This window comes from Cynoglossus semilaevis, chromosome 20, assembly GCF_000523025.1.
Source record: "Cynoglossus semilaevis isolate Cse_v1.0 chromosome 20, Cse_v1.0, whole genome shotgun sequence".
In the NCBI taxonomy this organism is placed as follows: Eukaryota; Metazoa; Chordata; class Actinopteri; order Pleuronectiformes; family Cynoglossidae; genus Cynoglossus; species Cynoglossus semilaevis.
The window spans coordinates 4,437,170-4,463,100 of NC_024326.1; the positions used below are offsets into that span (position 1 = coordinate 4,437,170).

Genomic DNA, 25,931 nt, shown 5'->3' on the forward strand with positions numbered 1-25,931 from the left:
TGGTTCTCTCATACGTTATGCAGATGCCATCTGCATAAAGAAGAAGTAATTCTAAATTCAGAGAGCGATTAGTGATTACACTCCGTCGCCGTCACGTCGTCTGTAATTATTCAGCCCATCCTGTAAACCAGTTCTACAGTATTATTTTTTTTCATTAGCATGCTGTTGCTTGTTTTCCTCCTAAGCACTCTGTTGGCCCGAGTGCCCGCTCCTCCTCTTTGTGTCATCATTCATTTCCTTTTCACCCCCAGGTCTTTCTTTACCTGTCAATTTCTTTCTACAGTGTGACTCCTTAATCCACGTGAGTGCATGGAGGACAGTTTTGACATAAGAAGAAAAGATAGACTCCTGAGGGAGAGGACCAGTATCTTTAGAACCCCGGGGGGATAACCGGATTAGAACAGACATTTTGTGCTGCTGGCAGTTTTACTTATTAGCCATTTCTCCCTCCCACATCACTGCAGTTAAAATGCTGTGCCCTTTCAGAAGTTACGACAGAACACTGGGCGGTAAACTGACAGAAAGAGATGTTTTCACCTCTGCTAAAGCCAGTCCGAAAAAACGGCTGTTAAGAAATGATGACAACAGAGTGTCTTCTAATGGACATAATCTGTCTTTTTCCTCTTCATTGTTGGGAAACTGTGGAAATAATCACCGTCACTGTGTGGTGGCGGCCTCCTGCATGTCAGGCCTGGACCTAGAGCACAGAAGATAACAGCAAAGCTCTGAGGAGACAGATCAACCGTCTGACCCCTGCCGTCACTCACGTTATCCCTCCAGCCCACCTTGAAAAACAAATCCCTGAAAAATATCTTATCGTCGCCGGCGAGGACGTAGCGCGCGCCGCCGGATCTCCCGTGTCCATTTATTTTTGCCTTTGAAGGAGCCCACGGAGCCTTTGATTGGCGGAGGTAAACAGAATAAAGGCCTCCTCCGTGCCTGATTTCCGACTTTATCTCAGCTACGAAAAAAAAAAACCCTGAACCCGAGGCTTCCCTCCGTGCCTGATTTCCGACTTTATCTGGGCTACGAAAAAAAACCCTGAACCCGAGGCTTTGACCAACCGTCGCAGGTCTGTCTGTGAAGAAACACATCATGGTTCTCTCATGGTCATAATCCTGTTTGGCCGGCCCTCAGAGCCCTCACTCACACAGGCCTGAAAGATGGCGGTGAACCCAGGCCAATGACATTATCTTCCTGAGGTTACGTTCCCAACAACAATCCCGTTACTTCCCATAAACACCTGCATTCTCCAACGTGTGTTTGTGTTATTTTTTTTTTACCCAAGAATCTCTCCATCCATCAATGTCATTTCAATAACGGAAGAGACGGGACCAAAGCCGAGAGTTGATCAGATAAGGTATAGTAATTATGAAAACTGTAACAATCAATGCAGTCGTCCAGGGCCGGAGAATTATGGCTGTGATTAATATTGATTTTTTTCTTTAGGCTGTGGCGATTAAGGTGGAGAACAGCTCCACTTCTGCCCATGTTAATATACAGTGGAACTGCACGGCATCTTAGGGAAGAATTTCAATGAGTCAGTGGTGAAGTTTGAAGAAAAACACAGTAGGAGATTAACGACGAACGGAGAAAACTTTTTTTTCTGGGGACCCATATTTTAAAAGTCACAAACCTTCACGACCCAAGTCAATAGAAAATATTCATAACTTCCTGGAAAACATCATGCAAGATGACCCAAAAAAAAAACTGTTGCAACCCACCTGAGGGTCACGACCCAGTCTTTGGGAAACAATGCCATAGAGATTCAAATTTTAAAAACCAACAAAAATAAACTTTTCACTGTCACAAAACATGACATTCAGGTGACTGTTTTTTGACTGAAGCTTGAGAGATTTGGTGATGAGCTCAGTTCCTTAGAACTGTTTTCATGTGGCACACCTACTCTCTCTCTCTCTCTCTCTCTCTCTCTCTGCCCATTGGTTGGCCCTGAGACTGGTGTCTTTTGTGATGGCTGGCTGTCATGCACTACATCATCCATAACAAGCCTCCAACTTGTTCCTCTGTGATGCCCTTGCCCTCACACGGATGCACCCTGTTCTGATGGAGTTGCCCCAGGTGCACTTTTTCAGCCACTTTTCCTATGATGGAGGCGAGCACCTTTTGGAGAACTGACTTACTTTAAAGTGGGATTTCTGATCAATGTGCCACCTCACTGACATGGCAAAGCCTTTGGATCACATCAAGAGACCCATGAACGCCTTCATGGTGTGGTCAAGAGGTCAGAGGAGACAGATGGCCCAGGAAAACCCCAAGATGCACAACTCTGAAATCAGCAAGAGACTGGGCGCGCAGTGGAAGCTGCTCTCAGACTCGGAGAAACGTCCCTACATCGACGAAGCCAAGAGGCTGCGCGCCCAGCACATGAAGGAGCATCCGGACTACAAGTACAGACCGAGGCGCAAAGCGAAGGGTCTCCTGAAGAGGGAGCGCTTCGTGTTCCCGCTGCCGCCCGGGTTTGGAGAAGCTGCGGACAACTTGAAGGGGTTTCCCGGGGATCCCTTCCTCTTTCCTGGAGACAAATCTCGGGCTCTGTTCGACCACAGCACCTCCTTCTCCTCTTCACATTTCTCTCTGTTAGAGTCACACCTGAGCACCGCGGCTGTCCAGCGGCTGGCAGACGTGACGCACACCCGGTTGCCCTACAGCCCGCACGCCTTTGGCTTCCACTCCGGCGGCGTCGGCGCAGTACCTTGTGGAGGGCAACCAATCCACACCCACCTGTCACCCACCTCCAGCCCCGGGTATTTGATGCCGTGCAGTTGTAGCGTCTGGTCTGCGGCCAGTTTGCAGCCCCAGGTGGCGTACATTCTGTTTCCGGGAGGAAAGAACCGGAGCGGCACGGATCCACACTCTTCACCCGGCTGCAGCAGCGCGCAAACTGGATAAGGAGGCAAAAACGCAGACGATATTAAATGTATCGATTTAACCGCAATAATTGTCTAACTTTCAATTTGCTATTGATTATAAAACTGTGGAAAACAATAACAAAAACAAACAAAAAAAATTGTAATTATTTAATGTAAACTATTTAATGTAAAAATACTGTACAATTTATTTAATGTAAACTATTTAATGTAAATACGAGGCTGTACAAAAATACCATGTTTAATTCTTAAAGTGATGGGAGATGGAATGAATGGATGTCCTGTGATATGTATATTTCCTGTCTTAGTTTGAGACCCAAATGACAGTCTGTAATACTGTATGTCCTTTAAAGTGAAAAAACAACAACAAATCTATGACGAAATGGTAAGTGATAAAGACGTTATAACATATAACTGTACATCCTGTTCACTACAGCCTGATTATTTGAATTGGAGTCTAAGTGTAAATAAATCTTTTTATTAGTTGCTGTGATTGTCTATTTTTTAATGTAATATATTTTTTATTTTTTTGGCTTAAGTTTTCAAGTGCCATTTATGAACATGGCTTTATTCACTAACCCCTAACCTTTTTTTTATTTAACATCTTGAACTCGCACGTGTTGGTGATGGATGATAATTATCTGACAATTAACTCAGTTATCCGAGTCCCATTTGAAATTATTTTCCTGATGTCGGACTTTAATGCATTAAACCAGGCGATTAAAGTGGACATTTTCGATTTTTTCAGCGTAAATAGTTTGTAATTTTTTCTCATTGGCTATTGTTAATTGTCAAGTGATTAAACACAGTAGTAAACACGACACCGTTCCATCTTATTTGAAACATGTTACACTAAATTAAATAGCGAAAATAATTGCAAAAAGAAAGTTGTATTAGAACTTTACCTATTATAAACAAGTATTTGTAGTTTTTTAGAATGGTTTGTAAAATAACGCGAGTACGTCAAATATAGCAGGTGTATTCAAATAATTTTAAAAATAATTAGCAATGTATAAGCTATCTGGAAATGCTAGAATTCTATTTCGTTTTGGATCAAATAATTGTTCCACGCTAATTTCGTTCATGTACATATATCTCAGAAGAATATTCCAGGTCAAAAAGAATTATCTATGTGAAAAAAGGAATTGATTTCACAAATATAATAGAAACATTTGAAAAATTACTTGTTGCAATCAGACGTTTCACTGAACGGCAATACCTCTTTTATCCACTAGACGTCAGTAAACCCTAGGCCATAGTTAGTAGTTGGTCTCTAGTGTGAAGCAATCGATTAAAGTTTGTTTTAAAGAAGAAAACACCACAAGTCCACAGGGAAACTTTTAAAGAAAAGTTTTATTTTTACATATTTAAACTTGCACCTCAAAAACAAGCACACAGAATAAATGGTTTCCTCTTCAAAGCAGAAGGTGCAGAAAAACACCAAAAACACATCAGACCTCACATACCAGCGCTGGTTTACTGTGAGGCCTTCACTAACGTGCGTCTCTGCAAAGCCAACTGCATTTGGAAAACAACTCCGATCTATTCTGTACTGCTGCTAATCTCATTTATCCAAAATATCACGTGTTATAAAAAATAATTTTAACTAAAAGGTGACAGAAAAGGAACAGAAATCAAAAATGACAAAGGAACACGATTTATATAGTCTATGAATCCACGGGGGTCAGAATTCCTTTTTTAGGGCGTCTAGTCTTTTTCGAAATGATCTGATAAATCTTTCTAACCTTGCAGATATTTTTCTCCCTCAGATTCAGGTGGATTGAATCTGTGAAATGAAGACGGTATAACTCTGTCCGTGGTTGACGAGCCGTAAGTAGGTCAGAAATGGTTGGAAGTGTGAGAACCATGAATAAAATTTGACATACGAAAGACACAAGAGGCACAAATCTCAGAGTCGGGGCAGATAAATATAAACCATCGCTAGTGAAACATGTTGTACTTTGTAATTTGGAAAAACAAACATTTTACTCAAGTAGAAAATCTGATTATTCTCTCATCTATATCCGATCTAATTTCTCACTAAGAAACTCCTCCACGCTGTCGGTGTTCCACTTGAGGATGCTGAGTTCTTCAGCGATGTTCCCGTTATCGTCCAAAAGCTTGAGGACAGGATCTGAGCCTCTGACGTACTGTGGTGTTGGGTAAGAGAAGGAGCAGACATGTTGGGGTTATGAAATAAGAAAGTGAAACTAGAAATTTGATTCGTATCAAAACAATTGACCGTCCATACCTTGATCTGCAGACCCTTGAACATCTTGGGCTTGTCGCTCCTGACAAAAGCTGTTGGAGACCAGAACACTCGTGAGACAAATGTCAGGTGACAAATCGGACGTCTCTATTTTAGACCCGCGTAATTAGTGCCAACTGCAGAAACCCCCCCCCAGGAGGGCAGTATTTACAGAGGGGGAAGACGACGACGAGGAGCAGACGAAGGCTACAGCTGAGGTAAACAAACAGCCATATGGCCCAGACAGCCCCCCCCTCCCCCCCGCCTTTCCACCTTTTCCACACTAAGACGAACTGCAGTAATTCCATCATCGGTGTAACCCGATGCTTTAATTAGCCAAATGCTGCTCTGGGCAGAGACGGGGAGGTCAACTCCTCCAGACGGGGGAGTAAAAAAAAAATCTTTAAAGCCTGTTTAAAACGCAGCTCAAAGCTGCTTCAGACCACCTACGAAGCCATAAGGATCACAGAAAACATCCAAAGACACTAGCTATGTATTAAAAGTGAAACAAAACAGAACAAAAATTTGATGACTCACCTTGGACTTGAGGGAACCTCCCCAATTTTCATCCACACACCTCCAGGATGGCTCCAGGGTAAAGCTGTGTGCAGACAAACATTAGACAAAGTGCATTAGGAAAAATCATTTCAGTCTTGTCCATGTCTTATTCTAGTATATACTTATCCAGTAATTATATATTTTTAAAAATGTGTATATTAATTAAGAAAATTGTTAACAGAATATAGAAAAACCTTGGCTTCACAGTTAGTTTTTCTACAGGTTTTTTTCCCCTGTTCTTTTGGTTAACACACACCTAATGTTATTGTCATTAACTCTGCATAACAACTCCCAAAAGGCCCTGAGCCCTTAGTAAGTACCCTAAGGAGGCGGAGGTGCTGCACCGGGAGGCTGCTCTGCAGAGGAGGACACATTTGAAAATTACTTCTTCCAAAATGCCCTCCGCACTCAGTGAATCTTCCTAATGGACTGGGCCGCAGACTTAGCCTATTCTCAGACACGGCACTATAGTCAATGGTCAGACTCTGAGGATTATTTTGGTGGATACCCATCTGACAGAGTTAACGCGTCAAAGATTATAGTCAATGGTCAGACTCTGAGGATTCTTTTGGTGGATCCCCCGAGTTAACACGTCAAAGACTTGGACTATTAAATTACACTTGTGTCTCTTGTTTTGTGCGAATGGTGCTCTGCCCACGATTTGGACTTTTACTCTCTTCTACCTTGCGTGCTTCCATCTGAGCCTCCTGCTGGCAGCAGTGTCGGCAGTCAGGCTGGAGCTTAGTGAGGCTGAACTCTCCGAGCAGGTCGCAGGAGCTGCACAGCAGGTTGCTAGAAAAGCCCAGGTCCCTGCACGCCTCTGAAGACAAGTCGGCCCCGAAGGCCGACAGCTGCGGAGAGATGAAAGGGACACATAAATATTGCTAGTGTTGTCAAGGAGAATGAGCTGAATTGGTATATTTGTTTCACATATGAGCATAAAACCAACGATTATCACGTAATATTTAATACCTTTCTTATATGTGTATATCTAGCAGATTATGTTTAGATGAGATTTGGTTATGATTAGCATATATTGATCATTTTCAAATGACTAAATCCAAGCCTTTCCAGCCTCTAACCAATCATTTGCAAAAGCAAAAGATAAAATTGTGTATTGCATTGTGCATAGTTGAGGAACCTTTATTCCATGTCGAGCCTAGAACAAACATAAAAACATTAACCAGTTTTTCAAGTTGCTAGTTAATTAGCCAGGACTAGAATCTAAACTGTTTATTTAAATCGCGCTTAGAAAACAGATTACTTTTTACAATAATATGCCAAGGTTTGGAGTGACTTGTGTTTTTTTTTCTATGAACCGCAGACAATAAATCTTAACAGCCGTTACTCCACAGAAGGTCTCATTAAAGTGAATGTAGACATAGGTGGGGCACCGAACAGGATCAATCTGTTTACCACAGGGTGTGCTGTTCCTGTTCGCAGTAGATCAAGTCAGTTTACAATAAAATGCAAAAAACTGCATGTTTCAAATTTAACTGACGAGATAAGTAAATGTATAGAGATAACTTTGAATTAACCATCATGGGAGAAATGAAGAAAATTAGATCCCGTTTACTTGAACTGCGGCAACGGGTTCATTTCAAACATTACATGTCAATATTTTAAGACAAAGACCTTTTGAGTACAATCCATTCAAAGGATTTTGGATAATAATTCGACGGAGAGTGATTTAAAAAGATGTCCCTTTACTTTTGAACGCATACGCGGATCCGCTTTATCATCGCGTCTCAGCCGCTAAGGTTGAGCCACGTCATTTTCAAACTCCGCACAGGATGCGGCTAAAACGAAATCTATAAGAAAACGTTCCAAAAATGACTATGTCGCTGCGCGTATATGTTGGCTATGAACCAGTTTATAACGCGGTAGGATTTACTTCAATTATTGACAAAGTTACCGTTTTTAAGAGGGATATGAGCCACAGGATATAAACCTCTCCAGACATTTTGGTCTCCGCTTTGTTAGCGAAAACCACCAGAGGGACCCATGTATCTTGAAAAAGGAATGCCCCGGTGCGCCTGAATATATTCTTGTTATTTTTCACGTCCTCGACCTTTTAGTATCCTTACTCTTAGAAAAAGGACAATTTCAAACCCAAATTAATGCGAATTGTCGAAATTGATATTTTAAATTCGTTTGTTTTATCCAGACATTTTTGTTTTAGCTTCGGCATATGCCGTGGTCGGACTGTGTTTTCTTCCTCGTCTCTGACGTTGTCAAAAATAGCTCGCCTAAAAGTGCGACGCCTACTGTTGGACTTGAGTTTAGATAGTCCAATCCGCGTTAAACAGTCAGGAAACGGTCAACGAATGAAAACGCCAGACAGCTTGTTGGACTGTTCCCACGTCCAATGGTTTGAGCGGTAGTAATAACAGTCCGTGGTGGCGAACACACTAGAAGCTGGGACAGTGGCAGGCAGCACTTAATGGAGTGGACGGAGGCGACATAGGCTGGTGCCACAGCTCCCACACCTCGGGGGACACACGTAATCGATCCCATGAGATATCCACCGGACATTACGACGCTCCAGTACTCGGGATTTACTGGATAAAACCACCAATAATAAGAATGAACACTTCGCCTTAGGTTTGAATGAGAGCACCGGGATATTTATACACATATATCCACACACACTGAAGAGGAGAAAGGGCCATGCACTGACACCCAGTCGCTTTGTAGTCAACGTCGTCGCTGTGGATGTGCATTGGTCGGTCCGCGGGTGCGTGCGTGTGCTTCCAGTTGCTCCTCATCTGAGCATGGACTGACCAAATCCCTATCTGGATGATTTGATGGGGCTACTCAGAGTCATGATGCCGCCCAAGTTGCAGCTTCTGGCGCTGCTGGCGTTCGCAGTGGCCATGTTCTTTCTGGAGAATCAGATCCAGAAGCTGGAAGAGTCTCGGGGAAAGCTGGGTAAGTCACAGCTCGGTTTGCCACCGGTGTCAGTGAGCGAGTGTCTCGCCTTAGGACAGATCTGTTCTCTGCAGCTCCTTTGTTTGACACCCCGGTCAATAGTCAGCAGTATGCAGCGAGATAGAGAGCAGCTCTTTATGCAGTACACATGCCTGAGCGGCAGACACTGGTACACGATCATAACAACGTTAAAGGCTTGAACTTGTGCATGACTCAAACTTTAATACCCGAGGATCAGCAAATCTGCCACTGCACGGAGGGAGGATTGGGACCTATTGCTGTCTTTAGTCTGGTTTTATCCTTAGTTCGTCACATATTATCTGTTATTTGGAGAAGGCACACTATATTTGGCCCCACATTCTTTTTTGAAAAGAACTGTCTAGTAGCCCCAGAGCCCAAGGGTTATGAAACATTTTCATGTTTTGTCCACAACCCCAACATAATTTCCTAAGGACCAGGCACTTGTTATTATCCCATGCGTGATAACTGGAGATTTCATGCATTTAGACCCCTCATTTAAATCCGTTTGGAATCATTTCACAGCAGTCAATTGGTTGCATCGTTATAGCCACCCTTGCATGCAAATACTGCTAATTTAAAAATCATTAACATACATGAATATTGATCTGGGTCAGGGTTGGAGTTCTTGAGTCAGATAGTCCTTGGAGAATATTGTAGTGTTTAAAGACCAATGAAGAGCAGCCCTTTTTTTCCCTATGATTAATTTTTAAAAAAATATTCTGGATGCAGATGGACACCACGCTGCTGCTGCTGCAGGTCCAGTACTGCTCCGTTGCCAAATGTCTTTTACCCCGATTGAATCATGGGCAGTTATATTCAAATTTTAATAGCAAACTGCCTTCAGGGCTCAATCCCAGGAAAGGATCTGGGACAGTGCGGGATTATCTTCCCTCTGCTCTGAGGATTTTTCTTTTTTTCATGGGAGCAGCAGAGCGATGCAGGAGGTGGTGTGTGTGTGTGTGTGTGTGTGTGTGTGTGGACCCCTGAAGTGCACAGCCTGCACCCCCGGGGGTTCACACACCACTTCCTGCACAATTTCACGGGGATAGCTCGCCAGAAGAGCGTAATCTGATAGACTCTCAGAGAAGTGACTGGAACGTGTTTAAACAGGAAACGCACAGGTGTGATTCACCAGAGTGACTGCGGTGGATTCATGGCCCTGATGTGGCGCACGCTGACCTGAACAAGTCTGGTCTACCGAGGCACCGACCGGCTGTGGGGTCTTATCTGTGAAACACCAAATGTCAAGACATCTGCCTGTAAATATTCTGTTGTTAGAACTTTAATAATAATTATTTCATAAAATAACTGGGGGGGGGGGACTGTACAGTTGGGAACAGCTGCGGAATCTGTAGCTGTATGTGAAAACCTTGGAGTGGGGGGTGTGATGTCATCGGATGGGTTTTTCTCATAAGTCGTACATATAACATTGTCATAAATAGATTTTTTAAAAATGTATAATTACATATACCATGTACCAATACTTACTTTTAATTAATTTGCAATTTGTGTTTTTCCAATAGCAAAACATCTTGTTATATTAATCCATCATAACGCTAGTTATTACATGATCAATGTGTGGGACTAATTAAAAATATCAGTCATTTATTACAAGTATGTGATTCAGATATGTTTTGGACTAAAGATTGATTCAAAAAAGGGATTGTCAATAATCTGAATGAGTCCCTTAAACTAAACCGTTTATTGATCGGTGATCAATAGGCGTTTCGTTCTGTGGTATGTCTTTATTGTTGAGTAACCGTTGCCTAAAGAGCGTTGATGTTGGTTGCTCAGGTTTCCAGAAGAAGCGTCACGTCAGCTTTTTTGGTCGTAACCTGCCTGTGCTAATTTCATAGGAAGTTCTAATATTCTATTTTTACCGTTTGGAGCAACAGCAGAGTGACAGATACGGAGGAAGTGACCTGACACACCGTCAAAGCAGTCGGTAAAACACCTCTTTGAGCCCTTTGAGTTTTCTGCTGTTGAAACAGTCGGTAGCTCTGGGTGTTCAGATGACTATATCGGCCTGTGACATGCTTTATTGCTGCTTTAGACGGCTGTACTTTACACACACAGCCGGAGCCTGAGAGGCCTTTCCCCCGACTGCCCACCACTGCCATGGGATTCTGTTGACTCGGCATAAAAGTGGCCTGATTGATGACTGTCCTGAGCAGACGTCCGCACACTGGAGCTCTGAACTATGTGCTGCCTGGCCAAATAGTTTTGAATGAAGGTTGCGGAGCGGGCCGCTGACAGGCAGCCGTCAGCCCGGTCATGTGACCAGGTGTGCGTGGGGCAAGGTTCGTCTTTGCTCAACTGTCACAACACGGGCAAAGTGTGGCCCAGGCCCACGGTCGTGCTGAGAAATTCTGTTGTGTTAATGTCAGATGAAGATGTTAAAATTACACAACACGTGTTGATCTGGACCAGACATGGGCAAACTATGGTCCGGGGGCCTGACGTGGCCCGTTTTAATCCAGCCCATCAAACTTTTCCAAATTATGTTGCTAATTTCTATTTTTATTTTATTTGCAATGACCACATTTCCCCAGTAGATGGCATCAAAAAGGCTAAAAGATTTTAGCATTTTAGCCTTTATTGACTGTCTTTTACATGTCCTGATGTCCTGCTCCTGACCCGGGCCCCTCCGTCAAATTTTAGGACCCATTACCAAACCTTTCCCCACGCCTGATCTTTTTTTTCCTCCTAAAGCTGAAAGATTAAACTAGTTAAGTCGTCAGGTGACACAGAAGAAGGTCGTGACCTTCTTATTTTTAGTCTAACTCTACAAAGACTGAATTCTGTAACAGAAAAAAAACTGCTTTGTTGAAATTTAAATTCTGTTTCAGTCATCACTCAGTCTTGTATAAAAAAACAAACGTCTTTCAGATTTTATGTATCCGCCCGTTCCTGCGTGTTAAGGCCCATAAACTGAAGGAGTCGAAAGGAAACACGTTTTCAGAATTTCATGTTGTGCCCTTGCGGTGATCAATGCTCGGTCCATAACAAACACATAAATATGCCACCGGTGGAGCCGCGGCGTTTTATGTTCCTCCCTCCACCGCGTTACAGCTTTTACTGTTTCCTGTCGTTTTTTTTTTTGGCTCAAACAGCATCATTACACTCTGAAGTAAATTGTTATGTATGGAGCACCTTTCCTTACAGACTTCTTTTTATAGACACAGCCTTGTCTTATCTTGGCTTCTCTGGGTAAAAATATTCATACAATTAATGGGAAAATCCAGGGTTTTTTTAGGGTAAAGAATTTTCTGTTTATCAATGTGAATCATTATGTGACAGGTTTATTCTTGGCAAAAGTATAAGTGTGGTCAATTAGGGCCGTGGAAATGGAAACTGACGACCCGTGTTGTAACAGGAGAAAACAACCTCTTCACCTTGCCTTCCTTCGGCCCGTGCATGAGCCGCATGTCAACCGGCTGAGGAGAGATTCACTGACTTTTTGTTATTCCCTCTTCGGCCTCGACTCCCTTTATCTGCTGCTCATTATTTAGGCCGATTAAAGGAATTCAATTTCCATCTGTTGCGTCGTGATATTCCGGACACAGCCGGGCCCGTGGTGAACAGTAAACACCGGGAGGCGGTAGGAGAAGTCGGGGGAATGCATACATTTGTTGGGTTTTTTTACCCAGCACAGGCACGGCTTTCCCAGAATTAATTTGTTGCTACAACCTATTGCTCCCCAGACCTGCATTTTAATTTGATTTTGATTGTTATGCCAAGCACTTTTAGCCCGGAGTCTGTCTCTCAAACTGCCGGTGAGGGCGGCTAGAGTCTGGTCAGGGATTTTCTTTTTCCTGAAAGGGAAAACAGTCTGGCATCAACAGTTTGTCCTGAGACGGAGCGGCGGATGTGTTTGGATTTTTTTTTATTGATGATCTGGTGTGTAACTGCCCCCCCCTGATTGCTCCCACACATTTGTCAGCGGTGTCACAGGACTTCAGTCTGCTACCCAGGGCTGGCTGCTGCACAAAGCACTGACTTCCATTTCAGGCTAATTGGTGACACGTCGGAGTCACTCGATGCGAGCGAGCCAGCCTGCTGTCGTAAACTCTCCACCTCCGGCGTTTCTCTTTCTTCCTCTTGTGTCTTCACTTCTTTCATGTCACAAACTGAATCAGATTTTTTAGCTTTTTTTTCTTAAAACATACAAAAGGCCGCATGAGTCATTCGCTCTCACTCTGCACGTTGGCATCTGTTACTGCGAGTAGCGGGGTAGTGTCTGCCTCCTGCAACAGCCCGCTCAGTCACTCTCCGATTCGTGCCATTTGAGTGGCTAATGGAGGGGAGCTCGCCGCCGAGATAGGTGTAGGCGTTAGGGATGGATTTTTTCGCAGGTCGGGGCTGGAAGGCAAGGTGCTAACGGCGTGTTTGTTAGAGGCAGGCTTTGATTCGGGGTTTGGGGATTTCTAGGATTTATAGCCCCCCCTGCAGGGCGCACACTTTGTCTGACAGGAGGAACACGTCGCTGCAAAGTGGCGCACAGGGCCGCAACCGGAGACGGCGATGTATATACGCCGCTGTCGCCGGATGACAGACAGACTAATCAGGGTGTTTACGGAGGGGTTTGACTGTAATCGAACAGGAGGCAGCTCTAGATGGATGAACACCCTGCTCCGATATCGTCTGTCCCCCCCGCCCTCTCCCCCAGCTGGCCTCCTACCAGTAATACCAACCCCTACTTCCTCCTCTTCATCATTTCCTGCGTGTCTTCCTACACATTCTGTGAACATGTCAATCCGAGTTGTGATTCCTTCTTAGAGGTGGGAGGCAGAGATGTACGTTAGAGAGGCTGCCAGGAACAGGAACAGTGACAAGTACCAGAAGTCAGTCCTGGTCTGGATTCAAGTCCTCTAGATCTCAGCACTGCCTTAAATCTCAGGGCTGTCACTTCACCCATGTTGTTTTATATTTTGGCCTCCGGTGGTCATGGTGAAAGCCCCCCCGCCCACCCTGACCACAGGTCCCAGAGATTTCATGCTATTACAGAACACACTTTTTTTTTTCATTATAGGGGGCGCTAAATCCCCCGAATCATCTAGATTAAATCTACATCTACAGCAGCTCCTCTGTCTCTTTTAAAACTACAAATTGCTCGGAGTCTACACCGCTGCGTGTGTTCTCGACGCCAGAGTGATTGGTTTTGAATAACAGCAGGTGCCTCCCCGCGTCGCTAACCCTACTCAGCAGAATTAGCAGGGGTTTCTTTTTTCACCTTGACATCCCTGCTCCTCCTACTCCTCCTCTTCGTCCTCGAGGGGGAAAATCAGCAAGTGGCTGATGAAGCTGCGTCGTCTTTATTTAGTTCCTCTGGGATTTTAGGTTGTAAACAGCTTTTTTTTTTTCAGTGAAAACTAAATCATCTATATTTGTTTTTTATGTTTTAATCAGATGGTCGCTAAAGAAAAGAAAAGAAAAAAACGATGATTCATTTTTCATACCGACACAAAATATTTAAAGCCCTGCATGGTCAAAATGAGCAAAAAAAGAGGAAGGTTCGCCCACAGCGGTTTTACATCCTGTTTCATCAGAACAGAGGGAGAAAAATGAAAGGATTGTAAAGAAGGATTTTATTTTTCCTCTTGTAGACCCTGCTTCCTGTTCCTGGATGGCGTTGGTTTGAACCTGGTTTCGTCTTGTTTTCCTGCGTGTCTCTGTTTTGCTTCTTTTTTTTTCTTTCACTGGATGTTTTTTTTTTCCTGGTTTGTCTTTTGTTCCGTTATCAGTGCAGTGGGTTGAAAAAGCTTCAGGGTCGTTAGACCCTCTCTCTCCTCTCATATGTGTGTCCCCATTAACAAAGTATCTGCTGCTGAATACTTTGCTCCCACACTCAGACTCTCTCCTGCTGAGTGTGGAAGAGGAGATTTTTTTATTTTTTTTGGTGTCTGTCATCTTTTTCTTTTCTTTCCTGAACTCTGAGTGAACTCCTGCCCTCGGGGTAAACACTACACCTGCCATAAACAACCCATAAACCTGGGCATGTTCTTAAAAAAAATGGGACTAATAAACCTGGGCATGTTCTTAAAAAAAAATGGGACTATTTTTTTTTTTTAAATAAACCAATAAATACTGGAGACAATTACTCAGGGAGGAGGCTTGAACTACAAATCAGTACGTGTGTAGTGTTTTGGCAGAAATCAGTGAAGAGAAATTGATCAAATCAAAGGATGCTGTGTTTGTAGTGGCTTGGCTATTTCCCCACTGGAAAATCCTGGCACTGGGGGGCGCTGTTTGAATCATAAACCTAGCTGATAAAATCATTAATTTCCTCGAATTTGGTTACAGCTTAATCCTAAACTCCGTACGACAGGCAGATGTGCAGATTGATATTCTCCTAAGGATGCTCATGTCATTCCATTCCTTCCTCCTGGATATGCAAAACTTCTTTTTACATTTATTCCTTCCTCCTGGATATGCAAAACTTTCTTTTTTTACTTTTTGTTTTTCCTCACATGAACTTTTTTTTTTCCCAAACACAGATGTTGTCACATCCTCGTGTGACCTTACAGGAAATCTGAACAACTCCGTCAGAATCTTAGGAAATTCTTACTGCACATGGATTCAAATAAGAACTGCAGTACTGAATCAAAAACCCAGATAGTACATGGTATTAAAACTAAAGGGCAGATCTGAAGACGATGCTTCTTCAGCTTTGTTTTTTCAGTTCTTTCTGGTTTCCAATCCCGTCGGGGCCCGTCGCGGCGTCTTCATCTCTGCCACCTGCAGCCCGGCCTCCTGTCCCCTCCGTTTAGCCTTAGCCATATGAATAGCTCTCATTGGCTATGTCTAACAGAGTGTGGAGTGTTCCCTGGACGCCCGTATATGCATTATTAATTATGTGTTCCAGGGACTGGGAGGAAGAAGGGGAACATCTGATCTCTGGGTTGTATCTTGCAATCAGATCTGCGCTGTTATCCAAACACGGTTGTTATAAGATAATGTAACGACTCGGCACAAAGAGGGCTTGGATTTCGGCAATTATCTTTTAAAGTATTTGATACGAACTTAGGGCCTGAGCAGTGACACTGGAGAACAAAGTCCCCCTGACCGTTAAAGATTTTTTAAATTCAAAAATAGGGATGTCCGATATTAAATATTTGCCCATATCCGATATGCCGATATTGTCCAAACACTTAATTTCTGATGCCGATATCAACTGATATCGATACAGGCATGGTAATATTCATTTGTTTATCTAAACCACTGTATTTGTAGTTGCTGCTACTAGCAAGAAGAGTCAGATAATTACGCTAAAATAAAATAAAAAAATACTTAATGGTGACACATTTTAGGTCCGTTCTCCTAAAGAGGGTCACTTCTGATCTTTCTTGTCGTCCCGTCTTCCTCCACATCGCAATTCAATAGAGTGATTATGATCTGTCGACTCGTACTCCAAACCACTTAAGCACTGCCTGCTGTGAGATGTCCTTGTCACCGCTGAGAGACAAGTTTTGTGTCTCTGTATCATCCCGTTGTCAGTGTTCTCCGAACAAAAACACTCTTGTTTCCAACGTGGGTTTTTTCTTCAGTCACGGAGAGGGGAAAAAGTGTGCCGAGTCTTAGGGGCTAATTTTGGAGACGCATCATCTGGATGCATTGTTTGGCAAATGCATCATCGTTCTCTGTGGCTCCCTCGAAGAGAGACTTCCTCTCTTCTGTCCCGATGCCGGCCTGAGAGACTGTGGGAGGTCGTGACCCCAGCGACACCTCTCGCCTCAACCGTCGCTATTTCCCTCACATTCTGTCGTCCCCTCCCTCCCCCACTTTAATCCAAACCCACAGCGAGAGAAAGCGGAGGCAAAAAAAAAAAAAAAAAACGTAGGACAGGAAATTTGACATCACCCTGCGACACGTTATTTATTAGGCTCCGCAATGCAGTGTGACATTTTGCTTTCAGAGGAGACCCGGAGATATGAATTTTAATGTCTGACGCTTTGTTGCTCGTGTCGCTATCAGATTCTGATGCGGTGTAATTTCAATCACTTCCCCAGGAGTTTTCTTGGTCTTTATGAAAACCCTGTGATGTACGGAACAAATGTGAGTCCTTTCAAAGCTGTCAGTGGAACCTGGTGTTTTTCTATTTTTTTTATTTACTGACGCAGTGCAAGACTCTCTCCTGTTGTTCCTGGCGTAGTACAGCGTTATAGATCTATGTAAAAAATTGGAAATATATACGGCAGAACGATCTATTGTCAAATCAGCATCAGGATACATGACATGTTCCAAACTTTAGTCCAGCTTGGGTCCCTTCACATTTGATTCAGTCCTGTCTGATCCAACCCCCCCCCTCTCCCCCCTTCTTTCCCTCCAGCCCTCGACTCCCTCATCTCCCATTTCTCGTTCTCTCCCAGCTGTTGTGGTGAGGACAGGGCCCTGAATGAGACCTTTCACTGAGCTTCAATGTTGCACTTGTGTGTAAACGCCAGTGGGAAAAATGCCTCAGCCTTAGCAATCACTATCAAAAAAACACACCTCAACAAACGCTGGTCAGAACCCACGTGCGGTCAAGCCGTCCCGTACGTGCGTGGAGCGTAATGAAGGGACGGTTTGATCGCGTTTTCGTACATGTCGACAGTACGTTTAAAGAAATACATTCCCAGGAAAAATTCAAGTTTTCGTACATAGTGTCCGGAGCGTGTTAGCATGCTAACGACAGCTGTTACGTGACATCAATACGCTGCCATTTAAAGTCACTCATTTTCCATGCTAAATCCTGTGAAAGAATGCGTAGAAATGGCTGTAACTTTAACGTTGGGCTGTGGTTTGAAGCTGTTCTTCAGTCAATTTTCAATCCACCAAAGAAAAACCAGAAACTCCTATAAATATTTACTGATAAAAACAGCGCAGTTTTTTTATAGGCTCAGGTACACGCTGTACTCCTTTAAGTATTTTGCCAGGAATTCGCTAAAAGCTGCAGATGACTTTGTCCAGCTCTTCACAGTCACTGACAAAAAAAAAAAAAAAAAAGGACTCTTACTCTTATCTACCTCCTGATTTGGTCCAGTGCCAGCAGCACAGAAAACCCCAGGAGAACCGATTCCTCTTACAGGATGTTTTATAAGCGTTGTCAAGGCTGGAATAACAACTTTAATTCCAGTTCTGCTGCGTTTGCTCGGGCCTGACTTTTTTTTACCCCCCTCTCTGCTTCCTCTATCAATCCACTCTGGTCTAAACAGATCCAAACACTAACGCGGAACTGTGTGTTATGTTGTGATCCCATGTGTGTGAGCACTTCAACTGCAGCCGCGGTCGTCAGTGTCTGCACCGAGGTGAAGAGAGAGAGAGAGAGAGAGAGCAGCAGCTGCACCAAGATCTTCTCCCTGTCATCCTTCGTTGATTTTTCTGCAATCCACTGGCGTCCAAGCAGAACCATACCAACCCCACACGTCAGCCAATCGCCATCTCCCACCTAACTCAAGACTTTGGTTTCCAGCGATCAACTCTCCCGAAGCGTTGAACGAGAGCGGGAGCTCCCACTGGTGGACAGGAGAGGCGATAGATTTATGAGCTGCCTGTGAAAAAGATCATCTCCCCTGCCTGCTTTTTATTATCCCATCAGATCTGACGTAACGGCGGTAATACACGACGGCCCCGTCGCACGCTGCGGAGCCGCGGCGAATATGAGTGATGATTTCAAATGGCGGCGTCTAATCAGCCGCGAAATTGCCTCAGTAAATATGTTCAACCGCCGGCGCTCCGTCTTCCTTCTGTCCCTCACTTTGAGTGAAACTCAGATTAATGGGCTGGTGGTCGTCACTGTTTCTAGGACCTGTGTTTTCTCCACGCGTCATAATTAGCTCGCGGAAGGAGAGAGAAGTGACGGAACTGGGGATGGTGGGGAAAAAAAAGAAAAGAGTCGCATTGTGTGGCTGTAGTAATCAGGCCTTTGTTGTCTAATTAAATGACCTCATAAGGGTCTGTGTGTGTGTGTGTGTGTGTGTGTGTGTGTGGAGGGTAACCTCTGATATAGAGTTTTACAGCAGATGTGTTCAGTCCAACGATGAATAGGGCTCCTGCAGAGCCTGGAGCTCCCTGGCCGTGCTGGAGTGGCCTCCTTGTTAGTCCCTGGGAATCTGCCACCAAAACTGAATGTGTTTAACCAGCAGGTTCTGGGCCTCTGTGTTCACTGCACAATGTTGTAGCTAAGGACTCTGGTTTCTTTTCTTCTTCTTCTCTCTTTGAATCTAGAAAGTGAAGGACTGGGGACGTCTTTGCCTTAACAGCTGGTCCTGAGGAAAGGTCGACCACCGTGCTGAGCAAAGAACGACTACATTGTTATTCATATTTATTCATGTTTTCTCCTGAACGAGAGGAAAATGGACAGGCTGAATATGTTGAACATGTTTGAGAGTTGGGAAGTGAAAAGGCCGATTTCAGTCGACTCTCTGTGATGGATGGATTGGTATTTGGTCTGTAAATAGATGAAGGTTGAATATTTAGGATCTCAAACGTGTGTTACCTCTGTCTGTCCTATCTTTAGTCTCTGGTCTCCTCAGGGAAATATTTGTACAAAATATTTACCAACAAGGAGCCCAGACTTAAAATACCACTACTACTCTGCTGGGAGTGAACCCAAACAAGGTGTTGAGATACTGCTGTAAACAGTCGTTTGTTGCTGGTGATTATGTTCTTAAATTTAGTCGCATTAAATATAAGACATTCCTAGGGTTAGCTTTGGGCTAACGGCCATTTTTTTGCTCATTTGTGATTGTTCGGACCTTTATTGTGTCAAACCGTTTTGACAACAAGTCCAAAGTGACTCTGAGCTTCACACTACCAGCCACAACGGTCACTTTTTATGACTTTTGTCACATGTTGCACCATGGCGTTTCCCCCCAACCCCCACCCCCCCAATGTCACACACACGGCCTTTCTCTGCCTCCTCTCACTTCACACACCGTTGTAAAAATAATCCCTGAAACGACACTGGAGCCCACGTTTTAAAGTTCCAGCATAGCAACAGTCGCTGCTGCTGCTGCTGCTGCTGTTGTTGCTGCTGTTGTTGTTGTTGTTGTTGGCGAACGCCTGCTCTGGACGAACATGTGAGGAAATGTCTCCGCTGCAGTTGTTCCTCACGCTGACAGCCATCGCCCGTTACAACCACACGGCCAGTCTGAGCAGCGCGGTAACCGAATCCAGCCGCGATGAGTGGGGCGTAACAGCTGCTCTGGAGATGTGTGTGTGTGTGTGTGTCCACAAATGAGAGATGAGTCAGTGAAATCCCTCAGGACGTGTTTGTTGAACCTTCGGTACCAGAAGCCAGATCAAGGTCTTAGCCAGATCTTGGGAGCCTGTTGACTTCACCGCGAGGTCCCACGGGTATTAGGTGATCCGGTGCTTAGCCGCCGCCGCGTCTCCTCTCCCCCCGCTCCATCTCCCCCCTTTATCCTGCCGTATTGTCAACACAAGTCAATCTGAGGGGAAAAACACTCAAGCCGGGGCTTTTGAGTTCTTGATCTATTCACGCTGAGACTCCGAGGTCTGGGTTTAAAGTAAATAAGCCAAACTTCCCCTTCAGGCTCTCCGATAACTACAGCCGTCCCCTGTGATTGACATCACCCAGCCTCAGCTTTTCACCTGTGACACCTGACTCTTTTCTTTTCCCAGAAGAAAAGGCGACCAGGCTGGACCATAAATCATTTCTAGTGTCTGGGGACTGTCTGAAGCACAAAGACACTTAGCTGCAGGACTCTACCTTTGATGTGTGTTTGATTTGTCAAAGAGCACACACACACGGACACACACCGACACGTTCTAAATGTAAAATTCAGTTTGATTAGGTAAACGTAGTACAAACGTGGTGCCTCTGTATGAAATGAACTGCTGCTGAGGTGAATTACTAATATTTCTTTTTTGACATTAGTCCTGATACCGGCTGCGGGGGCGGCTAATGGCTTCGGCCTTCTGCTCTCGTCAAAAGAGATGAAATGGAAATTGATTTTTTAATACAGTTACAGCCTGGTTCTTCATCCGACAATGACAGGAAAGCCGAATTCAAGTCGTAAGCGGATCGTGTTTATATTTAGAGCCGTCTTTTAGCAGGGATTTCAGATATGCAAAAGTGGAACGATATTTGATCGCAGTTAGGAGACGTCTTAAACGTTGACACGAGGACACGGGAATATCAAAGGATGTGAGATTGGGAGATTGTGTTTCGGCTCCGTCGGACCTTTTGTTGTGTGAACATGCACGTCGCAGTCGAGCTCCAGCGACGCCTCAACACTGGTCGTTGGACGTTACCTTACCTTACGTTACGTTAACTTTTGCCAATGTGGTATTTGGATATCATTTAAAATGGTACAGTGAGTATTTTAATTTGTCTCGTCTTCTCAGAATACTTGCTCAGGCATTGGCAAACTAAGGCCCGGGGGCCGGATGAGGCCCGTTCAGCTTTTTATTCCGGCCCGCCAAACCTTTCCAAATTGTATAATTTATTTATATTATCATTATACCGTTGCATTTTCCTTGTAGTACCCATGTTTCCCCATTTTAAAATCATTTTAGCATTTTAGTCTTTATGCATGACTTTTAAATGTCATTTATCTTACTTCCCGACTCACCTGCGTCTCATTTTCCGTCCCGTTCCTGCAGAGCGAGCTATTGCCAGACACGAGGTACGAGAGATCGAGCAGCGCCACGCGCAGGACGGCCTGCGGGAGCGGGAGTCGTCATCGGCGGCCGACGGCGACGACGACCTGGTCATCATTTACAACCGAGTGCCCAAGACGGCCAGCACTTCATTCACCAACATCGCCTACGACCTGTGTGGGAAGAACCACTTCCACGTCCTTCACATCAACACCACCAAGAACAACCCGGTCATGTCCATCCAGGACCAGGTGAGGGCGGCGGCTGACGCATTTATTTCCATTTTATTTTGACACACCCAGTAATTATCGTAAATGTGTTGCGTTCAGGTACGGTTTGTTAAGAACGTGACCGAGTGGAAAGAAATGAAGCCGGCCTTTTACCATGGACACGTCTCTTTCCTGGACTTTGCCAAGTAAGGACCTGCTATCTATATTTGTTACACAATATTTTGAATTGGTCATCTTCATCTCAAGATGCAGAAATTGTGTGATTTTTTTTTGTGAGGTACAAAATATGTTTCAGCTCCAAACCTAATCTCCTCATGAGGTCGATTATTTAGAGTGAAGTCGAATCTGCTTAGGGCAGTAGTTTCAAAATGGATTGATGCTGATCACAAATGTTCTGGACTGTCGTACTGGACTTTATGTCGAGGTCAGCCAGTCTCTGTCCCTGATTCTGCTTCGGTCTTCCTGTTTTTCTGCACTCACTCCTTAATGGATCGGGCTTTTTCACTCGCGTTTTCCACGATGTTGAATGAGTTTGCTTCGGTCTTCCTGTTTTTCTGCACTCTTCCTGTTTTTCTGCACGTCTACTATTCCGACAGGGCCCATCAATCGTCTACCTAAAACACTGCGAGCTGCTGCTAATTTGGTCCTCCACCTCTGTTCATTGATTTATGTGCATTTATAAAACATCAGTTATGATACAACATGTCGTTTCTCTCAGGTTCGGGGTGAAGAGAAAGCCCATCTACATCAACGTGATCCGGGACCCCATCGAAAGATTGGTGTCCTATTATTACTTTCTACGTTTCGGGGATGATTACCGGCCTGGGCTGAGACGGAGGAAACAAGGAGACAAGAAGGTTACCTGCTTTGTTGGACTTCAGTCACCTGACCTCTAGTCTCGTCAAAGACGCGTGTCGTTTAAATGCTGTTTTTCTTCCTTGTTAGACCTTCGATGAATGTGTAGCAGCCGGCGGCTCAGACTGCGCCCCGGAGAAGCTTTGGCTCCAGATCCCGTTTTTCTGCGGCCACTACTCTGAATGCTGGTTAGTACTGAAACACATAACATGGTACTATATACCATGTTGAGAAACAGTGATTTAAGCAGAACATGAAAACAATATAATTGTGAGTGATGAACATGGGATTTTTTTTGCAGGATTGTTGGCAGCCAGTGGGCGCTGGAGCAGGCCAAATACAACCTGGTGAATGAGTACCTGTTGGTGGGCGTAACAGAAGAGCTGGAGGACTTCGTCATGATGCTGGAGGCCGCGCTGCCGCAGTTCTTCAGAGGAGCCACGGAGCTTTACAAAACAGGTGACACGTCTGCTGGGCTATTGGATTTGAACATTCCCTCTGTATTTAATCTAACCCGACACAAGTGCCGCTCTGACGACGAGGACCCGAAGCGTAGTCAATACGCGTCCGTGCCCTCTCTCTGATGAAGATACAGATTGGTCGCGCTAGCTGCCCGGCAGAGTGAATAATGGATGAATTTAATCTGATTATTGACGTCAATACACTCTGACTCAGGTACAGATAAAACCTTATCCTCAACCTAATCATCCGTTTTAGAATGACGTTTGATGGATGACTTTGTTCCTCAAGTTGGACGTTCTCCTCAGTAACCCTAAAAAAAAGTGGTTTGTAGAGTCAGTTATTTATGCTTCACCCCGAAACAAATTCAATTTAATGTGCAGTCTTGTAATCAAACCAACAGAAACTCTATTTTTGTAATCCTGATAAACTATTATTGTGCCTTAAATAATCATATACCGTGGTATTGATTTGCTGATGTGATTCCTCGTCAGCCGTCCTAATGACAGTTCAACTTAGTCATTCCCATGAGGCCAATTAAAAAGCACTTACTGAAAAAAAAATGAAGTGGGATTTAATTTTCTGACTCGGAACTCGAAAAAGTCTTTCAAGTCTAAGACACTGGCCGCAGAGTGACGACCAGAGCCAAACGGACTCCGCCGTGCAGTAGATTGTTATTAAATATAGATTTTATACATATTTTTAATAATAAAGCGAGCTCGATCTATTACGTTGTATGCTTACACATGCTTTTTTTTCCCCTCATCACAGGAAAGAAGTCCCACCTGAGGAAGACCAGCGAAAAGAAGCCGCCCACCAAGGAGTCTATCGCCAAGCTGCAGCAGTCGTCCATTTGGAAGATGGAGAACGAGTTTTACGAGTTTGCGCTGGAACAGTTCCAGTTCGTCAGAGCGCACGCCGTCAGAGAGAAAGACGGGGAACTCTACGTGCTGGCGCAGAACTTCTTCTACGAGAAGATCTACCCCAAGAACTAGAGAGACACAGAGGAATGTGAAGGCTTTTACAGAAGATCAAGAAAACTGGTACGAGGCTGAGACGGGACTACGGGTGACTGCTTCTTCTCTCGACGTGGAGCTGTGAGAAGACGCCGTCACATTAGACCAGTGAACTGGACGAAGGGGCCGTGTTTTCCCCAAATCACCCGGGCCTCCAGTCCTTTTTCACTCCGAGGTCAAAGGTCAAAGGGGCCTCTTTTGGCGGCAGCGCTGAGAGACGTCCACTCCTGACTGGCTTCAGTATTCTGTCATCCTTTCTCGCACCAGGTGTATTTTATTGCATTTTAATCCTTAACAATAGTTTCTCTTTGTATTTAAAGACAGTGTGACATTTGAACCTGAGAGGACGATCCCCAAACCCCAACACCGCTACTAACCTTAGAGGTTTTAAAAGTAAAAATCTGACTACTGTGCTGTATCGTTGAACTAACCTGCAAGACTAGGTTTTACTAAAAAAAAAAAAAACACTATGGCCATGGACTGCTTTCTGGAACGTGTGTATATGTTTTGTATCGTATTGGACGGGTTTTTGTTAGATAACTCTTGTACACGTGCATCTTTTCCCAGGGTCTCCTGGGTAACACGGATGACTGACCTGAAGCTTTGGGTGAAGAAACTGCTGCTGTAAATACTTGGAACTGAACTGTTTCCTCTGTTAACACACGTTTTTCAAGTCACCTCGGGCATTATTATCACTGTGTACATGTTACGGAACTTTTTAACTATTGTTTTCGGTTAAATGACAAATAACATACCATATTTTTGCCAACTAGGATTTTTTTTTCACATTTACTCCAAACCCTGCCACCAAATCTAAAAATACATTTTGCTTCTAGGTTCATCCAGTGCCCCCTAGGTGGCGCCACTGCTCTAATTTGGTCTTACCATCATCTAATGTGTACACTGCCCACAATGTTGTCTTTCATATTATATTTTTTTTCATCCACAGCCACCTGAAAAAAAAAGAAATCCCTGCAGATTTAAACAATTACTTTAATATGATGCAATGTTTTTTTTCTTCAAGAAACTCTTTCATACTCCACCTTTACATACTAACATCGCAGCTACAAATAAATCTGCATTTTTATTGTACTATCATGATTGTTTTAGGTGAAATGGTTCATATCACACATTTCTCTGTATTTTGCCATATCTCAAAGTGTTCTTAGGTTGGCCAGAGATACTACTGCTGTTGTCTCCTGTACGCCCTGCACCACTTAAATATATACTTAGAGGGATTGAAATGATTTGATCGTGTCCACAGCCACAGCCAAAACCTAACTTATTTTTAAAAGCTTACCTTTCAGCAGTTGACATCATAAATACTGATGTGGTTCCTTAAATCAATAATTCAATTTTATTTTTTTTTCCCATGTTTTTGTTTTTCTGAAAGAGTTGGATTGTTTGTTGTCTTTTGGGTTCCTGTCACAACGGTACGTCATGTTGAATGTTACATACTGTGAAGGCAACTCTACTTGTCTTTCACACGACAGTGTTTTTCAGGAACATGTGAAATGGTACTACTTTTAATGTGAGGACATACTGTAGTTTACCTCTCAGTCTTTGTGTGCCTTCTCTACACCCGATTTACATATTATAAGATAAGTCTTTGTTGATTTTTGTTCAATGGAAACAAAGGTTTGTTTTTCGGTTTCAATTGTTTTGGATTGCCAAACAAATACACATGACATTGGAAAAATACAGTGTGTGCAAACAGGTGTGTGTGTAAGTGTGTATGAGATTCTTTTTTCAACGCACTCGTGCTCATCCTCAGGCTGGAGGCAGATGGAGCAACGTGCAACTTGCTATGTATCCAGTAGAGGGCGATAAAGAGCTATAAAGTCTCTTCTGACTCTGTGTATTTATCCATTTGATATCCTTTCCAAATCTTCCTTTTTTCCATTTTCCTAACTGGTAATTGTAATATTATGCAAGATGAATACCAATACTCCTATATTAACCAAATATTTATTCTACATTATTCACCACGCAGCTGGTATTGACTAAATTTGACTGTGCACTTTCAGCATCATCCCATCTGATAATGTGTTTATGTTGTCTTAAAGTAGAGAGCACTGCTATGGTATTAGGTCAGAGAAAGTTTATATAAACCCTTGGG

At 43.9% G+C, this 25,931-nt stretch overlaps 3 protein-coding genes across 3 annotated transcripts; 2 read left to right on the forward strand and 1 right to left on the reverse strand.

Moving 5' to 3' along the window:
• The first annotated feature begins 1,997 nt into the window (after positions 1 to 1,997).
• LOC103396152 (transcription factor Sox-14) lies at positions 1,998 to 3,040 on the forward strand. Its single transcript, XM_008334136.3, has one exon. It carries the CDS (start codon positions 2,164 to 2,166, stop codon positions 2,908 to 2,910), a length of 747 nt encoding a protein of 248 aa, XP_008332358.2. The 5' UTR covers positions 1,998 to 2,163; the 3' UTR covers positions 2,911 to 3,040.
• Positions 3,041 to 4,223: 1,183 nt separating this feature from the next.
• Positions 4,224 to 7,804, reverse strand: selenof (selenoprotein F). The gene is made up of 5 exons (XM_008334066.2): positions 7,610 to 7,804; positions 6,378 to 6,545; positions 5,674 to 5,737; positions 5,140 to 5,189; positions 4,224 to 5,038 (listed from the first exon to the last, which is right to left on the reverse strand). The coding sequence occupies exons 1-5, from the start codon at positions 7,655 to 7,657 to the stop codon at positions 4,907 to 4,909; spliced, it is 462 nt and encodes a 153-aa protein (XP_008332288.2). The 5' UTR covers positions 7,658 to 7,804; the 3' UTR covers positions 4,224 to 4,906.
• Positions 7,805 to 7,973: 169 nt separating this feature from the next.
• On the forward strand, positions 7,974 to 25,658 carry hs2st1a (heparan sulfate 2-O-sulfotransferase 1a). The gene is made up of 7 exons (XM_008334065.3): positions 7,974 to 8,625; positions 21,256 to 21,503; positions 21,582 to 21,667; positions 22,201 to 22,339; positions 22,428 to 22,525; positions 22,639 to 22,796; positions 23,568 to 25,658. Exons 1-7 carry the CDS (start codon positions 8,502 to 8,504, stop codon positions 23,789 to 23,791), a joined length of 1,077 nt encoding a protein of 358 aa, XP_008332287.1. The 5' UTR covers positions 7,974 to 8,501; the 3' UTR covers positions 23,792 to 25,658.
• The last annotated feature ends 273 nt before the right edge of the window (positions 25,659 to 25,931 follow it).

Bases quoted from the DNA above. Each gene is read 5' to 3' on its own strand.
- LOC103396152 (XM_008334136.3), top strand. From the start codon at position 2,164: ATGTGCCACCTCACTGACATGGCAAAGCCTTTGGATCACATCAAGAGA.
- hs2st1a (XM_008334065.3), top strand. From the start codon at position 8,502: ATGGGGCTACTCAGAGTCATGATGCCGCCCAAGTTGCAGCTTCTGGCG. The intron at 8,626-21,255 runs GTAAGTCACAGC...CCGTTCCTGCAG, and splicing joins AGAGTCTCGGGGAAAGCTGG to AGCGAGCTATTGCCAGACAC. The intron at 22,526-22,638 runs GTTAGTACTGAA...TTTTTTTTGCAG, and splicing joins GGCCACTACTCTGAATGCTG to GATTGTTGGCAGCCAGTGGG.